This window comes from Protobothrops mucrosquamatus, unplaced genomic scaffold, assembly GCF_001527695.2.
Source record: "Protobothrops mucrosquamatus isolate PMUCROS unplaced genomic scaffold, P.Mucros_1.0 scaffold_6, whole genome shotgun sequence".
In the NCBI taxonomy this organism is placed as follows: Eukaryota; Metazoa; Chordata; class Lepidosauria; order Squamata; family Viperidae; genus Protobothrops; species Protobothrops mucrosquamatus.
In genome coordinates, this window is record NW_015386082.1 from 307,658 (window position 1) to 323,245 (window position 15,588).

The window sequence follows — 15,588 nt, forward strand, 5'->3', positions numbered from 1 at the left end:
TTTTGAGCACATTATGCAAAGACCCAGTTTCCTGGAGAAGTCCACAATGCTGGGGAACGACGAAGGAAAGAGAGAAAAAGAGGATGGCCAGCAGCAAGGTGATTGGATTCAGCTCGGAGAGGAGTGAATGCACCAGCGAGAAAATTACAACATCGAGCCGAAGACAGATTATCTGAGAGAACTTCTATTTACGAGGTCCACGAGGGTCGACACCAACTTGATGTCACTTCATCAATCCTTGGAAGTCCTTCCTGGCTGCACTTCATTCCTCCTTAAGTAGGGGGCGCCCTCTCTAAAGACTTTCTTCCCGGAGCGCATGCGCTCCACGCGCAGGGCAGCTTTTCCTTCAGCTCGCTCAAACCCGGAAGCATCCTTCAGTCGGCCGTGCGCGTGCCGTCCTTTCAGTTTTTTTTTTCTCCCTGTGCTTCCCACAGCTGTTCTACCCCCCCCCCTCGAGTTCCCGTCTCGTCTCGACCCCTTTCACTTTTTTTTTAAATACCGCTGAGCTCTTCCCTATAAATTATATATATATATATAAAGGCAAGATCTCCCCCCCCCCATTAAATTTGCCGTGCCTTTTGATTGGCTGGTAGAAAAGTTTCTGCCGCTGTTTTCAAGAAGCGGAAGCGAGAGGCCGGCTGGCTGCAAGACTTGAGTGGCGTTTGTGTGCTCGTTTCTTCCCCCCCCCCCCATCCCCTCTTGGTCGCGGGGCGCGCGAGCCTAGAATAGAAGCGATCCAACGCTCTGAGCGCGCGGCGGGACGGAGGAGCGGGTGCGGATGGGTGAGCGCGCGCGGAGATAGCGGCGCAGAGCTGCACCGGGTCGCAAGCAAGCAAGCGAGGGGGAAACGACGGGCAGGGGAAGATAACCCAGTTACCCAGGAGAGTCGGGTCGAAACGAACGTGGAAATGCAGCCCAAACCCCGGCCACACCAATAGCAAACGCCAAGCTTTCCTTTCTGACCTGCCCCCCCCCTTTTTTTTAAAGCCATAACCCACCAACCCGGTTTCTCCACTTATTCTCGAAGCCTTCGTTATCATTTCTGTTCTTTCAGTGCCATTAAACGGAGGTTTCGCCTTGACAGTATCCCTTTCCGGGTACTCTGATTAGAGAGTACCCGGGCGACACACCTCTTTGCAAGTACAGCTCATCCAATTGTTAGGTTCCCTCCCATTTCTCTGCACCCAACAGAGAATTTCTAGAGGCCCTCCCCTCTTAAGGCACTGGAGTATCCTCAGAAGCAGGAAAGCACCTGCCCCAACTGCGAATTGGCAGTTGACACCTGTGCAGGTATGAGCACCAAGAAAGTAGCTCTCATCACTGGCATTACTGGCCAGGTAGGTATAGTTGAACTTAGTTTCATCTAATGTTATAGAAAATATTGCATAACATGCTTTATTCAAGACAAAGGGTGTGTGTGGGGGGGGAATTGTGTGCTTGGAAATCACTGGACAAAGGGGATCTATGCAGATTATTTATTTATCCATCACCCATCTATTTATCCATCACATTTTTACACTGCCCACCTCACCTAAGTGACTCTGGGCAGCTTACAGTAAAATATTAAATGCTGAATTTACTTCCTGGTGTTTCCTGCAATGCATTCCTAAGGACAACCGTGGCAATGAATACATTTGTTCATAGGTATATTGTAAGGATATTTGATGGTGACTGTGTATCTAGTTCAATATTTATGTATTGTTTTGAAACATCTCAATGTGCTGTTTTTTCCCCACTTGTAATACTTTTAACAGAGGATTCCAAAAAATGGGCATTACTAAATACAAAAGTCTATTTTTTTTAACTTACAGGTTGTCGTGGTCCCATTTCATAAAGCCTTATTTTTTTAATGGTATATATTTGCAAAGGGGCAATTTTTGTATTTCATATAAGGGTAAAAGAATTCCTATATGGAGGAACCACTTCCGTACAAGAATGTGTAATATGAGAAGTTCCCCTTAAGTATATTGTGCTTGGAATTGCCCAAGTGTCATGTTTTTTTGCTCATTTAATAGGATGATCTGAAGGAAAAACCGTTACATCTCCTTGGTAGCATGTTTAGTAATTACTAAAGGAGTTACTAGGATTTTATAGAAGTCACATCCTGGAATGTTTTTGATAGGTAATCAGAATTGATCATATTTTACTATTTGAAAGTGCATTTTCAATATGCAGACAGGCTGCCTGCAAAATGGCTAGCACCTGGACTGCTGGTGCCCTGTCCCTTTAAGACAGTGTTTCTCAACCTTGACAATTTTAAGGCATGTGGACTTCAACTCCCAGAATTCCACAGCCAGCATTGCTGGCTGTGGAATTCTGGGAGTTGAAGTCCACATGCCTTAACATTGTCAAGGTTGAGAAACACTGCTTTAAGACCTCTCTCTAGCCACCAGCAGCCTGTGGCTGTAAAAGCTGAGCAGATAGGCAGCTGAGTACAGCGGTTTTGCTATGAAAATGAGAGGGAAGGTGTTTTTTTTTTCTTTTTATGGAATTAAAGGAGCCTGAAGCAGCCTAAGGCAAATAGAAGAGTTGCTGTTTGCCAGCTGTAGGGCTGACCTGAGTATATGTAAAGAACAGGTGACAAATGCTCTTCATTTTTATTAGTTCAAAGGGCCATGATAGCTCTACCAGTAAAGTGTTGAGCAATAGGCGGTGGCCTTTGTTTCTTTGCATAGTTTATTCATATCCTTGTGATTTATAAGCGGATCCAAAATGATCCAGGAAGTAGTTGATAAATTATATCTTGACAATCTATTTCAACATCTGGGTTTAAGAGAGAGAGACAACTCTCTCTTAAAGACAACTGGGTTTAATCAAGGAGAATGATGATAATTGCCAACTGGTCCTGTTCTCTTTTTCTAACATTTATTTATTTAATCGATCAAAGTTATATGTTGCCTGTATCATAACTCTAGGCTAGGCATGTCAAACTGCCGGCCCACGGGCCGGATGCATCACACCGAAACTGCGCCCACCCCATTGCTGGCAATGGGGGAAAAGTTCCGATACGTGACATCGTGCAACGTCACATGGCGTTGCGAGTTTGACATGCCTGCTCTAGGCAGTTTACAGAGTAGAATACTTAATGGCCAAACAACAATAAAAAAAACACAACTAATGTCAAATGACAATAGAATGACAAAACATCCAAAGCAAAGCAAATAACGTAAGCATCTACAAAGCAGTACAGAATGGGCATCTTTATTGAAGTATCACAGAATTAGTAAAGGCGACACTGACATGTTCTATACAGATATAATAGAGACAAAGCACTGTACTTTGTCTGTTTTGAGGTAGAGTTGGACTTCAACAATTACTGCAACAATGGACTTCCAGTGCCCCCATTATGCTAGTCCTGCAATAATAAATCTTTTAGGCTCAGTTATATCAAAAATTCAGAAAATGCCTAAGTTAACTCTGCTGGCATGTTACACATAACCCCCATCCAAAACAAAAGAAAAACAATTCTTTATATACTCATTTATTTTTTTAAAAAGTACAGTTCAATCATGTGTGCGTTCACCGGGATCTATTGTGTCCTGCTTATCTTCAGGGAGTGTTCTTTTTCTGTTGACAAGCCCCTATAGCAGTTCCAGGTCACACAAAGCCTTCATTCTTAAAGTGGCTTTGGAAAACTTTTGACTGCCTCTGCAGCCTCTGAAAACTGCACTAAAGAATATTCTTGTGTGATTTTCAGGGGCTCTGGTGACTGTGCCAAGAGCACAGCCCTCCTGTGAGATTTCTAGAGGCCAGATGAGAACACATCTAATTCTTGCACAACCTGTTGTAAGAGCAGGTTGTGCTTTCTAGAATATTTGTTTTCAGGTGTTGGTGAATGCTAGTGTGTCACCAAGAATGTTGCGGTGTGTCACCTTGGACATATGTGTCATACGTTTGCCATAACTGCTAAATTCTGCACTTCCAGACTGGGACTGCAGAGCCATCACCATATTCACAGATGAACTGCACAACAGGATGTCTTCTTCAAACTGAGAAATAAATTGTACTTGCATTTCATGGGGCTGATTTTTTTTTTTAATAAATGATGTTACAAAGCTGTGGAACTAGCTAGTTACAACTAACTTAAATTGCATAGATCACCTGTATGTGTCAGGGTAAAAATCGATTCATGTCATTTGTGCATGGCTAAATAATTTATTAATAATGCTACTAAACTAAACCAAACTATCCATGTTTTATTCTGCAATATAGGGACAAATTTGGAAAAAGTAATATTAAATATGCCTAACATAGGCCTTGTAAGCCAATTAGGGAAAATGTTTGCAGTTATGAAAGTAATGTAATGGTTTGGAATTACATATACCAAAGTGAAGGTAAGGGAATACATAACCAAATATTCGATATTCTGCTCTTATTCAGATAATCAAACTTGTTTAGTTTATGTTTATCTGAATTATTCTGAATGAGTCAAATTCAATTTGATTTCAGTTGCTGACTCAGTCAGGGTCTCTGAAGTTATTCACTTTGGATTACCAAACTGGACTTTTAAATTCAGCCACAGTTTATTCAATTCAGGAAAAAGTCTTTCACTACATTATTGAATTGTTGGATTATTTTGTATCATTAAACTGATTACTATCAAATGGATGATCCAATTTGGAAAGCTGAGTATTTTGGACATACAACTGAATTATCTCCAAGTAAATTTTTGCACAGACTTACCTTCATAGCAGCATTATTTCTGAGACCCAAAGTGCTAAAAATGGGACAAGAGTCTAATTTCCTAATTTGAAAATTAGAATAGTCTAATAATCTGGCTACAGATTGGAATTGAGATCTGGGAAACCTGGGTTCATGTGCCAACTTGGTGCTGAAATCACTTTCTTATGCCTGGATTTATATATAACAAATAAATGTGAAGTCTGTCTGTCCAGGAAAATCTGTTGAACAGAATGGTAAACGTTGTTATCTCAGCAGAGCTTATATATAGTTCTTAATATATTATCATAGGAATTCTTGGAAAGTCAAGAAATAAGGAATAATTCCTTACTTTTAGTTAAATGTATTGGTTAAATGAAAATAAACTATGTGAATTAGGAATCTAAAATTCTATCCTATGGTGTGTGTTCTTTTTGTCTCTCTATGGAAAATATAAATTATTTTTTTTTAAGGACAATCTAAGTTCAGATTACAGTTGCAACAATTGTAATCATCATTATCTAGATTGTATTTTATTATCTTGGGAATGAATGTGTAGACTGGAAAATTAAATGATCCTTGTTATTGCCAAAGTTTATAAACCTTGGAATTGAATTTGGAGAATGAACATGTGATCCATTGCATGATGCAATGGGCAAAGAATTTAGGGTATAATATAATGCTTCTATCATGGGAAAACGAATTGGATGAATGGTTTAAAATTTACATTAAATTATAATCTAAAAGATTTTTTTAATAAAATGATGTGTCATTGGTATTTAACACCTAAAAACTGTCAAAGTAGTACAAAGATATTTTAAATGTATGTTGGAAAGAAATATTGGGTAAGATTCATATTTTAATGCAGAAGTTCCTTAAAATTAGTATAAAAATAAAATCAGAGACTTTTCTTTTAGGCTTTAGGATTAGATAAGTTTGTTGTTATAGAAATGACTGATATGGGCTAGTACGTGAACGTAAAAAAGTTGAGGCTGTAATGTTACTACTTATTCTACTAGACTAAAAAGAGTCGGAAGTCAATATTTCTTGTTTATCCCCTCTTTACCATACATTGCTTTCTGTTCCCTTTTTTCTTCCCCCTTTTTCCCATCATTTTCGCTTTCTTTTGAATTTTACTGTACATCTTGATAAACGTAATAAAATTATTATTAAAAAGGCAATTAAGCGATTCTGCATATGAAAACCAATTGAAGGCATAATAAAATTAGCCAGTATTCTCTAATATAAATTACCAATATTTAAGTGAAAAGATTACTCTTCCTTTTTCTTGCTGAGTTTTGGAACAAGGATACCATCAATTGAGATTTCTATTTGGAGACAGAAGGTTAGCTTACACTGTGAGAGCCCCTGCTCAAGAGTGTGTATTAATGGACAGTAACTTTTTTGCCAAAGTATACAATCACTGATGTGATATTTTTTTTCTTTGTTATAATCCTTTTATCATTTTGAAGTCCCGAAGAAGAGCCAGGATAACTCTACAGTTGTCATTCATTTAAAAATCTGTATAAGCTGAAATGAGTTAAAACCTGCCAACATGTCCTTAAAAATATTCATATCCGGTAATATCAATATTGTACCCATATTATATGTTTCATATTAAATTTTCTTTTTCTGTTTTGTTTTAATATCAAATGGAAACTCAAGGCATATTAATTCCAAGTAAAAGATCTTTCCTGCACCATGGCCCATATCTGAAGCCACAAGAACATTCTCCTCAATTTCTCTCTTAGTTATCTTTAAAAAAAAATAGAAAACAGAAGAGGCAGGATGGAAGAAAAAGTTGGTGTCTAAACCTATATTGTCATGGAGAGTTATATAATGCTGAAAGCATCACATATACTAATACAACTACACAGGAAACTCAGTTCTAGAATTAATGGCATTGGTTTCTAATAGCTTCACCCAAGATCTTATTTCTTCATTGAAAAATCTGGACAAATCTTTTCTCAGTTATGTCTGACAAGACTTGTGTTATTATATCCCCACAGGGCAAAATGCTCAGTGTTCAGCTGTTTGTTTGTTTGTTTGTCTGATTGTTTGATTGATCGATTGATTGACTATTTGGACCTTTTTGACACTCATAGTGATTATGTTCACAGTGACATACTATTGAGGTTTTGTCCAACTTTTGTGACCTTTCCTGCAGCTTCCCACAAAGAAGTCAAAGGGGAAGCAGATAAGAAAGGTCACAAGTTGCTGCAGTAAGGTGTTCCTGCCACTCTTTTTCCCAAGAAGCCCACTACAGAGTAAGTTCCAGGGATCTTGTACTCCATATCCCCATCCACCATCCACACTCTCTAATAAATCCCTGCCTGTGACAACCATGCATCCTTGCCCCCACTCCTTATGTGGGTCTCTCACCTCTTCCTGCTAAATCAGGGATCTTCAAACTTGGCCCTTTTATAACTTGTGGACTTCAACTCCCAGAAATCCTCGGGCAGCATGCCTGGATGAGGAATTCTGGGAGTTGAAGTCCACAAGTCATAAAAGGACCAAGTTTGAAGACCCCTGTGCTAAATGATCCAAGTAACCTGGGGTTATGAGAACAACCTAGACTGCTGAGATTGCCATTGCTAAGCAATGAGATCACATGATACCACTCTGGTTGTGAATGTTCTTTGTGCTACTCATATAGTCTCCTAATAGTCTCATAGTCTCCTAATCCATTGATGGCTTCCACTTTCCTTCTGTGTGCTTCATTTATTTGATATAATTGATTTGGTTGGGACATGTCCCAAACTTAGAAGTATATGCTATGTATAGGGTAATAATATGGTTGGGCCACCACGTCTCTCAAGTCAGCATATCAATAAGTATGTTTTTTTTCAATATGTAACTTGGGTTTTTTCCCCTTAACAAAACAGGGACTGCTGTATTCATGACTATGAATGGTATAGTGATAAACATATCGGGGGGCTGGAGATTTTAACTGGTTAAGCCATAATATTTGCTTCCTTGGGTTAGACTGCATTATTTCAGAAATGCTGCTCAGGCATTAAATAATGTTATTAACTTTTATTAGGATGTTATGTTTTATAATCAATTACATATGGGAAACTAGTTTAAAACAATGTTGTTATGAATGGGGTTTTGCCAGTATATATTCTTGCATTTGAGCTAGTCTAGATCTCATCTCTAATGCAGAGTCAGGAGGTATTTTGCCATTCCATTTGTATAGTTAAAGTAGATGGATTTCAGTTTATAACACTCAAGATTGCTGTCAAGTTGCCTGAAAAGGGATATTCCACCATTTGTATTCTGTAGCCTTATTTAATTTGGCTTGTAACTTTTAGCCAGGGAGTTCTTTACCTTCTTTGTTAACATCCCAGGTGCTGTAACAAATAAACATAATACATGAAGGAAGACGGCATATTTTTGTCTTTAAAGAGGATTATCATTATACTTATTCTACAGAAGACTATAATGGTTACATTGGAAATGGGCAATTTATAAACTAGTATTTAACTTCCAGTGATAGTTAACTTGATTCAGAGAGAGATTTTCTTGGTTTGAATAGAACTTTCTCAGAAGGAACAGAAATAAAGAAGGCGAATATACTTGTGCCAGGATAATGTTGCAGATCCAACCTGGGTCGGTCACTGGGACCAGAGGTTTTTAATCTTCCAAGTTTTTGGACTCATGCTGGAGCCCGTCTTCAGGAAATTTCTCTTTAGCCATGAGAATGAAGACTCTCCCATTTCCCAGACCAAGGCAATAGCTAGGAGGGAGTGTGTTCTACAGGTATCAGCTTTGGTTAATATGTCAACTGCATCCTTTCCTGGAAGAAAATGCTCTTAGCACTCCACTGGCCAATCTTACCCAGCATTGATAATGTAGTTAGTATTATTTAATATTCATAACCTGTCCTGTATTACAATAGTGTCAGAAAGCTGCCATTAAAGAATTCGGAAGCTAAATGGGACTTCAGATGATGTTGCACCTTGAATCGTCTGCAAGTTTGTTTCTGGGTAATATACAAAGTGCTAGTTATTGCCCTACCCTATTTGGGTTGGTTCCCTGCTTCTGAAATAGTGCATTCCCTCCTACCTGTTGCTCATTGAGGTCCTCTGAAGAGATTGGGCAACAGTTGCCATTGGTTTGTCTCGTGATGGCTCAGCTTCAAGCTTTTCCTGTAATTGCTGTACTTCTTTAGAAGGAAGTCTCTGTGCCGAATTGAGATGTCTATCCTCTTTGTTCACTTTTTGAAAGATCTTAAGGCTTTCAGCTTTGGATATTAGCTGCTGTTAATATATTTACTTTTAATTTTTATTGTAAATCACAAGAAACCTCAGCAATTGGTGCCCAAATAATAATAATAAGAAGAAGAAATAAAGGAACAAAATGATATTTACAGTTACAATGCATAGTAGGAAGGAGGAAATGCTGTGTGGGAATGCTAGGTTTGTCCTTAAGAACATTTTGTGATTGTATCCATCCAGATTTCTGTCTGTCTGTCTGTCTATTGCATTTGTACCTCACCTTTTTACTGGGAATTCTCACAACCGCATGAAGGTTTTGTGCACGAAGGCAGTGGAGGGATTCAGCCGGTTCGCACTGGTTCTGCAGAACCTGTAGCTAATTTTTTGTTGACTTTGGCGAACTGGCTGAAGCCCTAGCCCTTTTTTCGTAAGACCTATAGTAGAACAGACTGCCAGAAGTGCGTGGATGCTGCTTCTGGAGATCTGTTCTGAGCCTCGGAGGCCTGGGGGAGGTCTCCCAGGCCCAGAATGGTCCACCCGAAGTGCGTGGACGCCACTTCCGGAAGTCCGTTCTGAGCCTCAGAGGCCCAGGCCTAGAATATACTTCTGGAAGTGGCATCCACACAGAGAACCAGTTCAGGTATTTGAATTCCATCACTGCATGAAAGACATGATCCAAAGTTATCATGAAGTGTATGGTTATGTGGAGATTTGAAGTTCACTCTCTCCAGATTAATTAATATATATATTGCCTGATATAGCTATGAGGAATCTTAGATTACATCCAGAGTAGTGGAATTCAATATACCTGTGGTAAAGAAAGTATGGAGAGTTGGGAGAGACTTAAGTGCTACAAAATGGATAACCACCTGTCCTCTGTAAAAGGGATTACTCCTTCCTTCACAGACCAGTCAGTCTGATTCTGGCCCTTTATTTGGAAATAAATGAATGCAAAATAAATAATTGTTTAGTATTACAAGAGTTTAACACAGATATAATTTTGAAAACCAAACCTATGTATTTCATGCACTTTTATATTTCCAGGAACTGAGTTTGTTCTCTCCCACCTGTGCTTTGGGAATAAGTGATATGATGAGTCCTTACTATCTAAAACAAAGACAGAACAATATCTGAGGAAGAGGCAAAAATGTTTAGACTCAGTTACACACATATACACCCTTCCCTCCACCCACCTCTCTCTACATATTATTATTTGTTTTAGAAAGAATGAGTTTAGAAATGGTTCAAAGGAAATAACAAAATAATTTATGTGACCATGAAAAAGCTGCAGTGGGTTTTAGTAAAGCAACATTCACGAGTCCTTTACTTAGAACAATTAAAATCAAATCAATCAAAAGCTACTTACCTACATTAGGAAAATGATAGAAGTTTCTTTTAAATATGCTTCTATAATTGCTGCCTTTTTTCACATTTGTACCATTACTGCATAAACCGGAAACCAGAGCTTTCATGCCTGACTTCCTGTAATTAAGCTACTCTAGACAGATTTCTACCAGGCATTGTATAATAGATACATTGTTGAATTATTGTGAGTGTTTTGAGGCTCACTTTCTTTGATTTCTCACTTTTAAACTGCATTCTGTGTACATTAAGATTGTTGTGTATATATCATATCATCCTGCAACTTTTTTGGAAGTGTTGTTTATTATTGGAATGAAAAATCATTTTGTCATAATTTATATTTTCTTTTTTTAAGTCTGGTTTATTAGAGACAGCCGTTTTAAGTCTAGTTATGGGGTCTGTGAGAAGGAAAATAAGCATTAAACTTTCATACACATGGAACAATGGTAATGTATTCATAAAATAATGACTTTTATTTATGTTACATGTTGTGGTAGAGAGAACCAGTTTTAAGATCATATATATTTTTAGTCATATAAATGTAAATAACGTATATTCTTTGAAACTAATGCAGAGTTCCTAAAGGTATTTTTCTGTATAGCAGTTACATAAATAAGATATAATTTTGATGTACATTTAGTCTGGGATCTAGAATCTAAGTTCAATTAATGTATTTTTCTACTTTTGAAAATCCTATTTATCTTACATTAGACAGCAAGTATATGTTTTCATAACAAATGTTACTTGCTTATATCTCTAATGCATTGCATCATATTTTTGAAAGAGGCTCTGACATTTTTCTCCACTAAGTCACCCTCATACAGATCTTTCTCTTAGATATGAAAGTTGTAGATCACTGGTAACTCTCACCTAGCTGGTTGCAAATTAAAGGTTTAATGCTTCCCAAGCCTTTTCCTTGATTACCCAATACCACTTATCAGTGGTATTGGTGCTTCCCAAGCCTTTTCCTTGATTACCCAATATCACTTATCAGAAAGTACTTTTTACTTAATATAGGTACAGGTAGTGCTTGACCTATGACCACAATTGAGCCTAAAATTTCTGTTGTTAAGTGAAACATTTGTTAAGTGACTTTTGCCCCATTTTGTGACTTTTCTTGCCACAGTTGTTAAGTGAATCACTGCAGTTGATAAGTTAGTAACCGGATCTGGCTTTCCCATTGACTTTGCTTGTCAAAAGGTGATCATATGACCTTGGGACACAGCAGCGTTCATAAATATGAACCAGTTGCCAAGCATCTGAATTTTGATCACATGATCATGAGGATGCTGCAAAGGTCGTCATAAATCACATTTTTTAGTGCTGTTGTAACTTTGAACAGTCACTAAACATACTGTTGTAAATCGAGGACTACCTTCTATTTTCTCCTCAACAACAACAACCCAAAGGCACCCAACTGGCTTTCAGGCCTAAAGCAGGTTTAGAACTCATAGTCTCCTGGTTTCTAGCCTGATGCCTTCAACGCTAGTCAAAATTGGCTCCTGTTATGATTGGGTAATGGTGTTGTTGCCCAGAGAAAAAACACTTTTACCCAATTTTGAGTGACTCACTCAGGTTTGGGAAGCATTGGTTTAAGAAATGGTAATATAGTAATCTCTCCAAGTTAGACTGAAGTTTGTTGGCTTACACTTGATCCTGTTTCTTGAAAGTTGTCTCTTGCTAGATGTGAGGGGGCAAATACTTAGGTCAGAATAGTATCTGATTTATTTATTATTTTGTATCCTGCCTTTTTTATTTTTATAAATAATGCAAAGTGGCGAACATATCCAATGTGCTTTCCCTCTCCTATTTCCCCTACAATAACAACTCTGTGAGGTGGGTTGGGCTGAGAGTCTGTGACTGGGCCAAAGTCACCCAACTGGTTTTCGTGGTTAAGATGGGACTTGAAGTCATGGTTTCCTGTTTTCCAGCCTGTTGTCTTAACCACTAGGCCAAACTGGCTCTGATAATGTTATAGTAGAGGAATACTATTATGTTTCACATAAAATGGACTTAACTGTTTACAGTCTTGGATTAAAATACTGTATATATCTTCATATCATTGTTTTAAGTATAACTTTTGTGCAGTGGTGGGATTCAGCCAATTCGCACCGGTTTGGTAGAACCAGTAGCTAAATTTTGCTGCATTTGGAGAACTGGCTGGCTTCCAGAAGTCCAGTCTAGGCCTCGGAGGCCTGGAGGAGGCTTCCCAGGCCTAGAATGTCCTACCGGAAGTGTGTGGATGCCACTTCCGGAAGTCCGTTCTAGGCCTCAAAGGCCTGGAGGAGGCCTCCCAGGCCTAGAACGGCCCACCGGAAGTGCATGGATGCCACTTCTGGAAGTCTGTTCTAGCCTCAGAGGCCCAGGCCTGCATCGAATAAGAGAACCAGTTGTTCAGGCATTTGAATTCCACCACTACCTCTGTGTTAAAAATAATGAAATGATGAGAAAGAACAGCCTCTTAGCATTCCTTAACCTATTCTTTCTTTTAAACATAAATGTATAGGTAGCCATTTGTGCAAGTATATGCACAAATAAGATATCGGCATATAATTTATATTCTGCTGAGATTATGCTTCCTAATCACTCTTGTCATTTATCCACTCCCCACAAAATGAGAAATTAAGTTTATTAAAAAAAGTTAGAATAAGTTCAATTTCTAAATGAGCTACAAAACAATCTCAAGTACGTTCAATGAAGTTAAGTTGGATTTTTTTTTTATTGAAAATTTTTAAATTTTAATGTTATATTGAGGGGTGGAGGGAGTATGGGGTGGGAAGGGGTGGGGGGAGGGAAGGGGGGCTGAAGGGTCTCGATGTGTGTCCCAAATGTTATGTTATTAATATAAGACAGAATTTAATATAATAGGAATTTAATTGTTAAGATATTGTAGGAAATCGAGAGAAGATTTGACTGTATAATTTGTAGTAATTTACAAACTATTTAATTTTAATAAAATATACTACATTAACAATCACAAATTACTCAAAAACCAAATGAAACTTTTTAGTTCCATATTTCTTTTCTATATAATCTATCCATCTTCTCCAAACCAGTATATATCTTTCTCTCCCCATATCCATTGTTGAAACTCTCCAGAAGACAGCTGGCAGTACATCACATAAGGCTGCCAACTGAAAAGCAGCCATGCCTTTAGTAGGAAAGGATGGGAATAATATGAGACAAGAATTCTAGCTGAAGGAAAAAAGCCATCAGAAAAACTCTGTGGCTGCTTCAGAGCACCCTCTTCCAAATGCCCACAAAAGAATCACAGGGGTTAAACGCTTTTTTTTGCCATCTTCTCTTATGGTTCTTTCAGTTCTGCTTGTTTAAATCCAGTAGTTTGTTTGGAGCTTTCCCTTTTTTAGGTCTCCTTTCTTAGGGACATCAGCTCCACCTATTTCACTGAATGTTCCTTTTCTTCATTTTCAGCTCCTGCCAAGTCCTCAGTGTATGGATAGTTGCCTGCCTGGATTTGTCAGGCTGCTGGACCCCATGAAGCCAGTTTGCTGTTACAGTTGTGTTCCTTGTGCAGAAGGGACCATCTCCACTCAGGAAGGTGGGTGACTCCAGAGGGAAAAGTTCTCCATGTCTTCTTAATTTTAATAACCACAATGATTTCTACCAGTTTAATTGGTTCTAAGGTTATCCCACATTTTTTCCACAATTACAAAAGAAGGGAATGTTCTCTCCCACTGAAAGAGTGTGGGTAGAGCAGTGGTGGCGAACCTATAGCACGGGTGCCAGAGGCGGCACTCAGAGCCCTCTCTGTGGGCATGCGCACCATTGCCCCAGTCCTAGGCCTTCAGCTGGGTTTTATAAAACCTTTTTGCTTTAGGCCTCCGCCGCTGTGTAAAAAAAAAAAAGGTTCAATCAATCAGTCAATTTCAACTTCTCATGGGAAAAAAAAAGATCTTGCAAAGTTGGAATTGATTGATTGAACTTTTCAGTCCCACTCAGTCTGCTGTTACCACCGCAGCCACGCCCACCCAATGGGCCACACCCACCTGGCATCCGACGATGCATAAGTGGGTTTTGGGTTGCAGTTTGGGCACTCAGTCTCTAAAAGGTTCGCCATCACTGGGGTAGAGCGTTGAAAAATTGTTTTATAATATTTTGAAAAATTATGCCCAAATACAAAACATCCCCCCTCAACTGAAGTACCATAAAACATAAAACACATGTAACAAATTTTTTAAAAAGAAGCACATCAATAATAAAGAATAAAGAAAACAGAAAATAATAAGAAATATAAAACAATCTAGATATATCAACTCTACATCAAATATTAAACAGCAGATGAACATTTCAAATCAAAGAGAAGAAACCTCATCTGATATAGACAACAGTGAAACCAGAGCCAATGGTAAATAGATTTCATTATCTTTTGCTTGGTGGGAGAAAATGCCTTTTCTTCCTAATTAACACAAGTCATCAATCCAATCCTTAACATCTGAAATAAAAATACTTTTCCAATTTCTCAAATTCATTCTCTTAGCGATTCCCCACACTCAGTGTAAACAAAGCTCCTCAATAACAGACAAATTAGAACAAAATGCAGCACAACATAATTTTCTTTAATCTTTAGCCATTTCCACACTACTGAAAATGTGGGTGCTGCATTTCTTTTTTGCAGATGCTGAGCATTGTTTGAAATGTCCTGAGGACCAGCGATCTAACAAGGACTGGAATCAATGTGTTCCTAAGATGAAAACCTTCCTCTCCTATGCAGACGATTTGGGGATCATGCTTACTTCCTTTGCTTTACTTTTCTCTTTGAGCACCAACTTTGTTTTAAACATTTTCATTAAGCACCTGGAAACTCCAGTAGTCAAAGCCAACAACCAAGATCTGTCCTACTTGCTCCTCATTTCCCTCCTACTTTCCTTCTTGTCTTCCTCTCTCTTCATTGGCCAGCCAAGGAGAGCCGCCTGCCTTCTGAGACAAATAATCTTCAGCATCGTTTTGTTAGTGGCTCTCTCTTCTCTCTTGGCCAAAACCATTATGGTGGTGCTGGCCTTCCTAGCCACCAAGTCAGGAAATTGTGTGACTAGATGACTGGGGAAGTCTTTGGACAACTTTAATAATAATAATAATAATAATAATAATAATAATAATAATAATAATAANGCTTAAACTTTATCTTTTTCTTAAAGACATTTTGAATATTCCACCAAATCTTTATCCAAAATGCTTTAACCATCCTACAAGTCCACCACACATGAAAATAAGTTGCATCTAAATTTCCACATCTCCAACATTTAGGTTGTAAGTTAGGATACATACGAGACAATTTTTGAGGATCCAAATGCCATCTATAAAACATTTTATAAAAGTTTTCTCTTAA

The 15,588-nt window shown here is 38.3% G+C and overlaps 1 protein-coding gene across 2 annotated transcripts in view; it reads left to right on the forward strand.

Moving 5' to 3' along the window:
• Positions 1–1,105: 1,105 nt before the first annotated feature.
• GMDS (GDP-mannose 4,6-dehydratase) overlaps positions 1,106–15,588 on the forward strand; it is a gene marked incomplete at its 3' end in the record, with an annotated part of 261,160 nt that continues 246,677 nt past the window's right edge. Inside the window, 1 exon segment of one of the 2 annotated variants that reach the window (XM_015813767.1) lies at positions 1,106–1,337. In XM_015813767.1, coding sequence (XP_015669253.1) covers positions 1,293–1,337 — 45 coding nt within the window. In that variant the 5' untranslated portion in view covers positions 1,106–1,292. 2 annotated transcript variants of the gene reach the window in all.